This window comes from Xiphophorus hellerii, chromosome 19 (assembly GCF_003331165.1).
Source record: "Xiphophorus hellerii strain 12219 chromosome 19, Xiphophorus_hellerii-4.1, whole genome shotgun sequence".
Lineage (NCBI taxonomy): Eukaryota > Metazoa > Chordata > Actinopteri > Cyprinodontiformes > Poeciliidae > Xiphophorus > Xiphophorus hellerii.
In genome coordinates this window covers 22,539,227-22,551,793 of record NC_045690.1, presented here as the reverse complement: position 1 = coordinate 22,551,793, position 12,567 = coordinate 22,539,227, and the positions used below count along the sequence as shown (strand labels likewise).

The 12,567-nt window shown below is 38.4% G+C and overlaps 2 protein-coding genes across 4 annotated transcripts in view; both read right to left on the bottom strand.

Annotated features, from left to right (window-relative positions):
• Window positions 1-5,368, bottom strand: part of pcnx1 (pecanex 1) — a 41,097-nt gene extending 35,729 nt beyond the window's left edge. For 2 of the 3 annotated variants that reach the window (XM_032547121.1, XM_032547122.1), the window contains exons 1-2: window positions 4,963-5,365; window positions 1,277-1,491 (exon numbers count right to left, since the gene is read on the bottom strand). In XM_032547121.1, the coding sequence (XP_032403012.1) occupies window positions 1,277-1,491; window positions 4,963-5,115 (368 nt within the window). In that variant the 5' untranslated portion in view covers window positions 5,116-5,365. Of the gene's footprint in view, window positions 1-1,276; window positions 1,492-4,962 lie in introns of all 3 variants that reach the window. The other variant, XM_032547123.1, reaches the window with a different exon arrangement.
• Window positions 5,369-6,438: 1,070 nt separating this feature from the next.
• On the bottom strand, window positions 6,439-11,196 carry med6 (mediator complex subunit 6). The gene is made up of 8 exons (XM_032548053.1): window positions 11,104-11,196; window positions 10,111-10,270; window positions 9,519-9,610; window positions 9,309-9,391; window positions 9,096-9,204; window positions 7,810-7,925; window positions 7,682-7,709; window positions 6,439-7,579 (listed from the first exon to the last, which is right to left on the bottom strand). The coding sequence occupies exons 1-8, from the start codon at window positions 11,159-11,161 to the stop codon at window positions 7,449-7,451; spliced, it is 777 nt and encodes a 258-aa protein (XP_032403944.1). The 5' UTR covers window positions 11,162-11,196; the 3' UTR covers window positions 6,439-7,448.
• Between the last annotated feature and the right edge of the window lie 1,371 nt (window positions 11,197-12,567).

Sequence of the window (12,567 nt, the reverse complement as noted above, 5' to 3'; positions counted from 1 at the left end):
TGGAGTGCAAATGTATCTACCTGTGCGAATAATTTGTAGAATAATATTTTGCTGCACCAGCAAGTCCTTTAATGTACGCCTCTACCAGCTTTGCTCATCTACTGACTGAAATTCTTCCCTATTCTTTAAGAAAAAAAAAAGTTAGATAGGGCATCAATGTTCATGTCTTGTCACCAATTTTCATTTCTACTTTAGTCTAGGCTTTGAGTAGGCCATTTTAACACATAAACATGCTGTGATCTGCACAGTGGCTCCTACGTTTTAGTCATTGCCTAGATGCCTCAGGTCTAGGCTATTGTTTTATTTCCATACTCTCCTGTACTTAGCTGCATTCCCACAGCATGATGCTGCTGCCACCACATGGTGTTAGTATCCATTCGACACGCCTGTTCCTTGCTAATCATGATGCTGTTTCTTAAGCCGGTTGGTTGCTCTGTATTGTATTTAGGGGCATCAGTACAAAATGGGGCTACTAAAAATATAGTATGTAACGCAATTCAGACGGTTATTCAGTTGGTCAATAGGATAAAAGTTGTTATGAAGTTACTGTCCCTTTAATAACTCCTCAGACACACACTTGTAGTATTTGTTAAAGTTTCATAAGTTTTGTATTGAATAAATTAATTTGGAAATGTGTTGTTATTTTCTTTTTTTTTTTTTTTGCCTGATTGTTATTATGTTATTTTCATTTTGGTCTTTAAAGAACAAAAATTTCCACACAACGTTATGTTTTTGGTGGATGATGCAATTTTTAAAATATCAAATGATTCATATTTTGATCAGTTACAGTTACTTGAATAACATAATACGACCTACAGTACTTTTTTAATCTTACTTCCTACCTTTTTTTTTACTTTTACTTAAATAAAAACATGCTGCTGATCTTAAATGAGTACAACGTTTTGGCTACTCCACCCACCTCTGTTACACGTGAACGCATCCTAATCTGACAGCGCGGTTTCATATTTTTCTTCCTATTTATCCATTTTTCTGTGTTCTTATCGATCTTTCCGTTTATATGGAACTCCCTAGGATTTACATAAAAATCCTGACATATAAAACTGCGGCTAACGCCTGACTCAGCGCTTCTGCTCCAGTCGTCTCACTGTCTAGTAATGACTAATAGTAGATACAAATAGATACAAATAGTAGACTGATGACCTCAGCCATCCCCCGCTCCACGTGACCCTCTGCTATCGTCGATAAGAAGGCATGACCGCCTCGCGCGCCACGCTCTTACTCATCCGGTTTCTCGTATCGGGACCGGTCAGCTCACCCCGGGCCGTTGCTGTCCTCTCGACGGGTGACGCTGCCGTCGTTAGCGCCCTGCGTTCCCCCTCTGCGGCTCTGGTTCTCCTTGGCCTGGTGCTCCACGACCTCGCCCTCGTCCAGGGCATGGTGGAGGCGGTAGTTTACGATCTTTAGCAGCAGGAATATGGCGGCAATCACGCCGCAGTAGATTCCGACTATAACCATCGTTGGCGGCAGGGCCTAAAGGCGGGAGAAGGGAGAGGAAGTTGTAAGGTGCGCTGCTGGCAGAGATCACGGTAAAGTCATTCAAAGTGGTTTACAGGAAGAAAATGCTTCACGTTTTAGCATAAAACGTGAGAAATAATCCCCCAAAAAAAAGAAGAAGAAAGAAATTATAAAATGTAAGTGAATAAAAAGTTAATATATGACAATAATAAGGGTGGACGATATGGACTTAAAGTTTTATCACAATATATTGCGGTACTATTGTGATAACGATAAAAGTGACGATAAGAACTAATTATTACTTCTTTGTTAGGTAACTGTGGCTGCGACTGTGTCGCAGCAATTAAAGTCCCACAGACACAAATTCAGTTCAAGTTTAAAAGCACTTTATTGATCCCAAAGGGAAATTAAATGTTGTTTTATGTTGCCTTTCTGCATGGAGTTTGCATGTTCTCCCTGTGCATGTGTGGGTTCTCTCCGGGTTCTCCGGCTTCCTCCCACAGTCCAAAAACATGACTGTTAGGTTAATTGGTCTCTCTAAATTCTCCCTAGGTGTGAGTGTGTGTGAATGGTTGTTTGTCCTGTATGTCTCTGTGTTGCCCTGCGACAGACTGGCGACCTGTCCAGGGTGAACCCTGCCTCTCGCCCGGAACGTAGCTGGAGATAGACACCAGCACCCCTCGCAACCCCATTAGGGACAAGGGTGAACAGAAAATGGATGGATGGATGGATCATTTTTTGTTTATTTATTTTAGCTCCAGACTCCAGATAGCCAGAGCTACGAGTAAACAGCAGTCAGCTGTTTACTCATAGCTCACATACTTTAGTACAGGTAGTGCTGTGAATATGGAGCTAAATTGGGGCCATATAGTCTGTTCAGAATTTAAAAAAAAAAGAAGAAAAAAAAGATTTGAAACTGAAGAAAATGAAACTGAAAATAAGGATGTGAAACTGTATTGTAACTGAAAGAACAAAAATTTTCAAAACAAATGTTGAGATTCAAGGATTTTTTTTTTCTTCAGTTACAAACGTTTTGCCCTCTTGTAGCGTTGGGTGCGGGGCCTCAGGTGTGGAGTCATGACCGACAGCTCACCGTAACAGCTGGACCACATATCAACAACTGTTTCAGTCAGGTACCATGGGAACCGGAAATGTCTTTAAAACATCATTGTATGTGATTGACTTTGAAAAAAAGTCCCTTTTTTTCCTTTTTTTTTTGCAGCGCGGAAAGTGACCCACATTCCCTAAAAGTTGCCTGACCGCCAGCTGCCGTCTCTGGCTCTTCGAGACCCTCTTCCTGCATTCATTTTCAAGTCAACACAAACAACAGCAGGACTATATAAAACACAGCGCTGACCAACACATTTCCACTCCAGGAATAGAACTGAAACTGCAAACCAGCCTTAGGGGTCAGTAAATCACTCTCTGACCTCTCTGACCCCTGGGTGGAGACACAGATTAGTATTTTTTTTTTTTTAAATAATCAATTATCCACATGACCTCTTAGTTTTTGTTACACATCTGCATTAGAAAATCCAATTCTTTATTTGTGTGTGAGTTTGAGATCTTAAAGCGACATTTCAGTCACATTAAACCCAGTTTGGATCTCCTGAGTGATCTCCTTTTATTGCTGCAGAATCACCTCACGATGAGTGCATTTACTCACCTAGGTAAAAACAAAATGAAACAAACAAAAAAGCAAAAAACAAGATATATCCTCCAGATATTGCGTCTGTTGAACCAAGTGATTTGGATCAAAATTCACGATGACTCATTTAGATTTCACTCGCAGAGTTCAGCAGATTTATATTCAAAATCTTCTGTTATTTCAAAGACATTATGATCTCGTGCACTCTGACAAGGCTGCCAGGAAATTTGGAAGAAAAGCAAGCCCACAGCATCACAGATCCTCTGCCAGACTTAACAGTCTGTGTTTTAGATCAAGTCTACCTGGAGTGCTATTTTCTGACATAGACATCCATGAAAGATATCCGATTTGGTGTCCGGCCCATCAAAGTCTCATTATAACAGCATTATAGATCCTCCACCGTACACTGGAAAGGAGGTGTTTTATTGTGTTTTATCTTTATTTTCATACCAAAACCCCATTCCCAGTCTCCCACAATATAAGAACACGGTTTCAGTTAAAGTCTATGCACAGCTAAACTCCACGTGTTTACGTTTGTGCTGGTGGGATGCTTTTTTTTTCTTTTCTTGACATTGGTCCCAAAACAATTGGATGGAAGCTTCATAGCGTCTAATAGTTGGGTGATGCTTGCATGCGAAACGGATCTTATCAAAGCTGGGAAAACGCTAGAAAACCAGCGACTGTCCTCTTTGGCTCGCCGTCAGAGAGGTTTTGACTGACAGTCCCGTCCACCAGGTCATGTCTGCAGGCGCGGAGATAACAATCGTCACCCCACGACAACTCAGCAACTTTGTCTCCATATTCGGCGACAAAAATAAATAAATAAAATAAAAAAATCAAGTATCCCCGTAATTGAAATCGACAATTGAGACGTTTTAAAGACTGGTAATCTAACACAATTAAGGAAATCGGTGCCGATTTATCGGCCGGACGATATTTATCCTGTAACCCTAGTTGTTATGGAAACATGCCGCGAACTTTGGAGCTACTCCTGTAAACAAAAAGTCCGAAATTAAAAAATAAAACTAAAAGAACAAAAACAAACTAAAAAGCACTTTAAAAAAAAAAAAGCATTTTAAAAAAAAGTGCTTCAGTTACATTATATTTAACTGATTTAAATTGTGCCACAAGGGACTCTGAATGATAACTAATCCCTAAAATAGGATTTTTTTTTAATAACCCCACAGATTAAATGTGGGGTTATAACTAAAGGCTAAATATTTCCCCCCCCCCCCCCAAAAAAAATTCCCCCGTGTAATAATGTTACTGCAATAACAACTGCATTTGTTTATAAAGGCTTTATTATTGTGGCCATCAGCTGCCCTCCTGCAGTTAACAGCTGGCTGCTTCTGAAACTGATCAGAAACCAAACCACTACAAAGGAAAACAAACAAGGTGCGGGGGATAAATTCAATGATTACAGCCGGTAATTGATTAATCAACTGTTTTTTTGTTTTTTTTTGTTTTGTAAATCGTCTTTCAACACTAAATTTCAACAACAGAGCTTCTCCTGACCTAATCTAGTTTTTTTTTGGACAAGCGCATTTTGCGGGATCGCTCGCGGCATTCCCAGGCACTACGTGATAATAAACTGGTCGGGTTATTTTTTTTACAGGAACAATCTGAGTACAGTTTATGTTTGTGCCGCGACGTGAAACTGGTATAAAGGTTACATTGTCTTTGCTCCAGATAACAGACCGTGGGGATCCTTTAACGGCTAACCTAACGGACACTTTAGCTCGGTAACTTGCGCTCTAAAACGGCACCAGAAACAAAAACAACAAACAACCTAAAACTGAGGCTGAAATTAAAGTATGGAGTCATACAGAACCACTCACCATGTACAGCGTGAAGGGGAAACATAGCAGAAACAGCCAGATGTAGAGATGCAAAGCGTTGACGAACGTGTTCTGATCGGGGTCGTAGTACCATCCGCCTGTGACTGAAGCCCAGACCCCCTGCCTCAGGATCTGGAGAGTCTGCGACCCCATGTTGTTCGATCCCCTCCCTCCGAATAATCCGGGCGGAACCGACCTACGGAACAACCGGGCTGACACGCTGGCTACTCGTCGCTCAACATGACAAACGGCGCTCTGTTTTCAGCCAGTGGCCTGAAAAATCCCCTCTGCAGCCATCTTCTCTGACGCTAGCCCGGTCCGGCCAGCTGGGGCACTGTTTCGGTCCTCCACGCCCTGCAGGGAAAGGCTCTTCTTCGTGCGCGTCCGTGCGCAGGCGCCGTGGAAGCACGTTTGGGAGCGCTATCAAGAGAGAAATAGGAGAGGAAGACGCCGCGTTGGGTTCGTCCACCCGAACCTGGGACGACACGTCAGCGCGTCCGCCATGTTGTAAGTGGCAAATTCATTTTAAAAAGCCAATAGAAGTCTACTTGGGAACGGTGTTTTCAGAATAAAAGAAGCATTACTATTAATTGTGTTTTATATTGATTAATCATATATAACGCAAATTAATATATGATAATTTTATAAGTAGAAAAATTCAAAGAAGTCCGCTGTTCAAAATAAGCTCGAGGGATCCGTATGAAACACGGTGCGCGTAAAATCCACGTCAGCATCTCCTAATTCACCCCTGGAAATATACAAAAATATGTTAGTAAATTCAAATTTAGTTTCTAAGATTTAAAACATTCATTTCGGATTTTTTAACAAAGTTTTATTTAAGGGTAGATGTAAAATAACGTCACCATATATTACATCCTCGTGTTCAAATTTCTATTCATTTAGTAGTAGCTTAACATATAGCAATACTGAAATTACAGTTAACTATATATATTAACTAATATGTAGTTAATATTATTCATTATAATATATGACTGTACTATAAATTATTGTATGATAATGGATTTTTTATTATATATAATAAATGTCTATTAATACATTTATTACTATAGAAATATAATAAATGTTTTAGCATTATTTAGACCAGCTTATTAAAAAATACAGTGATGAAGTGTCCAGTCTTTGTCCGTTGTATTTTCATCTATAAGTCTCTAGAGCTCGTGACCTACAAACCTTAAAACAATGCCACTCACAATATGGACGCCGTTGACACTCGTGTGACTTCTGTTCTTCTACATCTATGAGCGTTACAGGAAAAATAATGGGAAGATGGAAAATAATCAAGAAAACATGTAAATTTCTTACGATATTTATTTTTCCAATATCTAAGTTTCTAGTAGCAATGCTCCATTTTTATGTGTAGCAATGTTTTAAAACAACGTATTTAAATCTTAATTGCTATTGCTGAAGGCAGACAGCAGAAAGGCTCAATGGAACGACAGAGACACCTAGCGTTGATTTTTTTTAATTAAAACTTTTTTGATGGGTGCTAAAATTGTTCTAACACAACATATTTTCGTTGAAAGGTTTATTTTTCTCGTCACACAAAAATATTTAAAAAATGTTCTCCAGAGGAGCGGGCCAGAGTAAAACAATTAATCAAAATCGAAGATTGGATGGAAGGATGTTGTCCAATTATCTGGATTCATTCTGCATTTTCACTGTGCTTTAAAAGCATATTGAACCCTTCTGATTCTGGCACGGCTGTAAAACATCGATGTGGTTACAAACCAACCCAGTTTTGAACATTTCATCAGCAAACTTAACACAGTTCTACTAAGCACATCAAGAAAACCATTTATCCTCAAACCCCTTTATGCTTTACCCATAAGCAACTTTTAGTCTGAAAAAGAGTAGCATGCAGTTGACAAGGTAGCAGTAAAGTGTTTTGGTGTGTTTAAGGTAATAGGAAACTACAACTCGTCAAAACTTATCAAATGAAGAAACAAGTATATACATTAACTCAATAATTTGATCACAAAATAAAGTAAGTGTGGTGGATATTTTTTTTAGAAACAGCTGGAAGTCAGCACCTTGGTTTTTGCTTCACTGTCAACGTAATGACATCTCTTGAAAAGCAGGCTTTGAAACCGTCCTTTGAAATCAATACAACAACAACAAAAAAGTGTGCCGACATTAAAAAGTCAGCTGGCACTAATGCTGACCTTTGCAAACAAAAACAAACAAAACAAAAAAAATAATCCACATTAGAGATCCTACTGACGTAACCCGGGTCGGCCATGTTTTCAGTCCAGCTGCCCTGAAACGCACTCAGCTCTAAGCTCCTCCTCTAAGTCTACAAAAAAGAGACGGGACGTCCTTTTGTGTCAGTTCAGTTAAAAAAATATATATATATTTTTACTTTAGACAAGGTTGCATTTTTTGGAGGGGTGGGGGGGCGAAGCACGACGACTCCCAGAGGGCAGCTGTTCTCCCAGCTAAGGAAGTGGAATACAATGTTGTTCCCGTTACTGCAGCCTCGCCCTCTTCTCAGGCGGAGGTTTGCTCGGCGGAGCCGGCGCCGACGACTTGGTGGCCGGCTCCCGCTCCTCTTGTTTCACAGCTTCTGCGGGAGGTTCAGGCTCCTTCTTTACCTCGACTGAAACATAGGTTGTGGTTGATTAATTGGGATTAATATGAAGAATTCATCAAAACGTACACATTTTCAGATTCAAAATTTTATGTCGATATAATATGATACCTGGAATCGGTTTGTCGCCAGGCTTGGGCTGAAATCAGAGACAGAAAACACATCGGCAATCATTTGCGAGATGTTTGGTTTCAATAAAAACTCTAGTATGAATAATCATGTAGACATACTAGAGGTACCTGGTAAAAAGTTGGTGGAAACTTTGATCTGAGGTCCAGAAGTAGTGTGTCAACGCGATGCCTCTGAAACAGAGAACTGGGCTCCTCTTTCTTCTTGGATTTAGGCTTTGTTTTCTCTGCAACAAGCGACAAAGTTAGTTATGAAACCTTTGAGAAAGACGGCAAACCTAGAAAGCAATGTGGGAAATGTCTTTGGATTTGCATTGTTGAATAGTTCCGACACATACAGGGCTTTGCAAAAAGTATTCACACCCATTCAAATTTTCTGAATTTATGCTATCTTACTAAAAACAGCCCAGTCAAAGTCTGGAATTAGGCTTGAAAGTGGATATTTACAGACACTCTCCATCCAATTGGACATAGATGGAACAAATCTTTGAAGAGTAACACGCCCACATTTCAGTCTCGACATGTACGACATTGGCAGAGACAAACCAAAACGCCTGGAGATATATTTACTAAAAAAGGTCACTTTATGAAGTGTTGACTCAGGCAGGCTGAAAGTTTCCTCAAGTCGTCAAATCCCAATAAGATCCACTGAAGTTGGTGGTTGTAACATGGCAAAATGTAAAGGAAAAATGAAAATAAAAGAGCGGTATCTTGGAATGCACTGATCCACTTTTTTCACTTCCACTACAGATAAAGATATCTGAAATTTAGTATCAGTCGATACCAATTCAATACATTGACTTAAAACTTATTTTTGTTTGTTTTATTTATTTATTTGTTTTTTACACAGATATAAAAGTACTGAATTGCAATTTTATTTCCTAAAATACAGTACATCACATTTAAATCCACCAATAGCTCCACTAAGCTTGGTCAAACATGTAAAAACATCACAACTTTAATTTATTCAGTCAGTGCGACTAGGAGTAGAACAGTCCATGTAAAATAAATAAACAAACGGAAACTGACAAAAACAAAAATGTAATAAATAAACTGAAACAAACTTTCTTTCAAATAGTTCAGAAAGTACAATTAGGAATTCTAAATATGATGTACAGTAAATTAAATAATAATGCATGACGTCGCTCACAGCACAAAGCATAGAATTAGACTGAATAGATCCGGCCTTACAGATCGGGCACGTTGTCATCCATACCTGATCTTGAGGTTTTTTTCCCCCCAATATTGGGACCGATACAGATATTGATACAGATATTAATCTTGGATTGGTGCATCTCTAGTGCCATGACTACTTTCACAAAGGGCTGTATGTTTCAGTAATTATCAACCAACCACAGGTTGGGAACATAAATTAAGTTAAAAAAAAAAGATCCAACCTCTCTCCTCCTGATCCTTGAAGTGCCACCAGTATCCTTTGGAGGGGTGATAGCGGCAGTACGACATGGCCTCGTCGAAAGCCGACTGGATTCCATGGACTGCAGAAAGCTAAACCAGCACAAAATGAATACAAAGAGGACAAAAGCTTAAAAATAAATCCAGCATCTTAACACACCAAAAGACTAACAGCAGCTATAATTAACCAGACTTACCACTCTGGAGCTGATAACCGTCCCCAGGTCTGGAGCCTGATACACCACTCCCGCTATGATGTAGTAGTCAGCCAAAGGAATCACTAGAAAATGTTAGACGGAGATTTTTTACATGTGGCAGGATGGAAAAATCTTATTATCAATGTTTCAAATATAAAGTTCATGCACTGGCTACAACGCAGCAGCGGTGTGGTGTGTTGCTCCGCTCACCTTGTGTTGGAGACTGCCGCTGCTGCTTACGGATGATGTAGAGGATTGGTTCCTGAGCGTGAAGAAGAATGTACTCCACTCCCACCATCTGACTGGAAATAAAAACAACATGGAGGGAAAACAGCTTTCAGTATCATCCTCACTTTGAGGACAAACTTCATGTTTTGTTTGTTTTTTGTTTTTACATGCGGCTATAGTCGGTATTCAGAAATAAAATCAGATGATCGATAAGCCGCACAGTGATTAGGCATGCGCAAATTACAAGGATAGGGTTAGGGTAGAACTACCAAGGTTGTAGAGGTTACAGTTTTAAAACTGTTAAACATTTTCCTTCATAATGTAAAACTTAAAAAGTAAAAAAAAAAAAAAAAGAGAGAGAGAGAAAGTAGCAGAGTTAATATGGGAGGAAGCGAAACACTTTGAGTTAATAAGCAGGACCCAGGAAACCTTAGAGATTTGGAGTTTCTGTATTACATCCAGTTCCAATTCTGTGCATCGATTTCAGTTTACGTTAATACTTTTGGCACATCTAAGAAGAAGAAAAAAAATCAACACACAAAAAAAGCGTAGTCATGAAATATCATAAACTTACTTGAGGTGCTCCAAAGTGAGCCGCTGCATCTTCACAATCTCGTTGTTGCAGGTTCGGTCATAGAACGGGTTGCTCCTCTCGGAGAAGTAGTCCAGAACATTCCCGGGATTGAGAATCGGCACCCAGCCGCTGTCCACCCACGATATGCCCAGGAGGTTGTCTGCAAGGTTGCCATGGAAACAGGCTTCATTGGCAAGTCCTCAACGGGCAGTATTGTTACATTTCACACTTCTCCAGTTTTTAAAATCTTGAAAATGTTTGAACAGACAGTTTTGTTACAGTCATGTTCCATGAATTGTACACTAACACAATACTGAAACTGGCTTCTAATTGGTGGTAGAAAACTATTTTACTTATTTTTTTTTTAGCACTGGTTCTACTTCACATCTGTCAATCAGGATGGAAGCTCTAAAACACACATTGTGATATTTAATATCTTTATCCTGTTTGCAAAAATATATGTATAGCTGTGCTCTTTTCTTCTATTTCAACTTCCCCCTCATCACACCATAGTTTCAAAACAGTTTAAAAAAAATACTGACATGTAAACCTATTGTGTGCAAGCAAAGCGTAATATGAATTTTCTATTTATCTACAATCCAACACCATCTAAAAACCTGGGATTTGTTTATAGATACGACTGGCAATAAACACCTCATTTTTAATTCCCTGCCATTTGACACACGAATATGACAGAAATAATAAGCTAAAGAAGCTGAATACTTAAGAGCAACAAAAAAACCCCCACAAAACAATTAATACACTGTAAAAGAAATGAAGTCTGAAACCATATAATATAAGAACACCGGAGCTATCAAAGCTAGCTGGCATGCTAACGTTACCTTACAGCGTTACTAAAAGCCTTTAAAACACACCAACTCTAAATTTAAGCTTTATTCCATTCGTTTCACATTAGACTATGTTAATTAAAATCTTTAAATCTTAAATAAACCAGCTAACGCGTTCCACATAGCAACACAGAAATTAGCCTACCTCGGAAATCAACCGACGCCATGACAGTAAACAAATAGTCTCTTAAAAATTGCGTCATTGCTGTCCGTCGTGTCGCAGCTTAATGACGCAACCCATTGGAAATCATTACTGCTCAATACTCATTTAAAATATCTGTTTTTCTTCCATAATATCACTCGAGTCTAAGCTTTTACGAGCTACTTTGTTGTATTTTTCAGTAGTACGCCTTTGCAGCAAACTTTTGTTTATGTTTCACGTTTGTACATTTTAGTGCCATTAAAATACGATAAGCTTTTTCAAGTTATGTTAACATTTTTTTTTTCTGATTATTTTTTCCTCCTATTTCACATTTCCTCTTTTATCACACCACGGTTTGAGCGTTGCAAAATTGTTATACACCGGTCACATCTGTTACGCTTAACTATAAAAACAGTTAAAAAAAAAAACACTGACAGGTAAACGTGCAAACATGAATTTTCTGTTTAGAAAGACATTAATCTTAAGCTGTGAAGGAAACATTTAATGCATTGTTTTGTCAGTTTAAAAAAAAAAAAAAAAAAGTCCTTTCTGTTTTGATGTCTTAGATCAACCTGCCAGGAACTGAGATGTAAACTATCCTCTATGACTGATGTTTACAATGAAGCTGGACTTTAGTTCAAAAAACTTACATTTTCAAAGAACATTATTTGCTCAATTGGGAACAAGATGAGCCAAAAGACAATTTATCACAAGCAGCTATTAAAGACTTAGCCAGAATATAATTTCATATGCCATCCCCTGTCCATCACCCTCCCCTTCTTGCACTGAATTTGGGTCATGATTCAAATATTCCACTGAGAAATGGAGTACTTATTCAAGTAGCTGATTCAGCACCACTTCTCACTGATTCCTATGTAACCATAGATGAATTAATGTGTATTAGCGGTTAATACTCCTCCATACTTCGCTGTGTTTGTTCAGAAATAGCTCTTCAGTAAAGTATTAAAGTATATTTATATGTGTAGGTCATGTACTATTGATAAACTGCCAAACGTTAAGCTTTGTGGCGTAAAGGTGCTAGCGTGGTCTACAGCTGTTATGACCAGTCACTTTAATACGCTTTTATACACTTTATTATGTGTAGAATAAAAATCAGATCAAGGTCGATGACGTATGCTGTAATGCATTAACGGGGATAATTATTAGTTTTTTGAATTGTTGTTTTTTTTTTTTATTCTGTTTTTTTTTTTTTCAGATTTAGTTTGAAGAATTTGTCAAAATATTTTTTTTCCTAATTTGTGCACAGAAAAAGAGTGATAGGTGATCATTTGATTTGGTAAATAAAACGTGTTAAATACATTTTGGATATTTTGAACATACACTTTCAACAAAGGTACATTAAATACATTAAAACACTGCAAAACTAATCATTTAATTATTGATTTGTTGTTATTCCATTTCTTTGAAAATATTTTAAACTCAGAATTAAAACAATTTAGTTTTTGT

Coding starts and splice junctions, on each gene's coding strand:
- med6 (XM_032548053.1), bottom strand. CDS start 11,161: ATGACGCAATTTTTAAGAGACTATTTGTTTACTGTCATGGCGTCGGTT. Junction 10,271..11,103: donor GGCGTCGGTTGATTTCCGAG/GTAGGCTAATTT, acceptor GCAACCTTGCAG/ACAACCTCCTGGGCATATCG. Junction 7,926..9,095: donor CAAGGATCAGGAGGAGAGAG/GTTGGATCTTTT, acceptor CGCTTGTTGCAG/AGAAAACAAAGCCTAAATCC.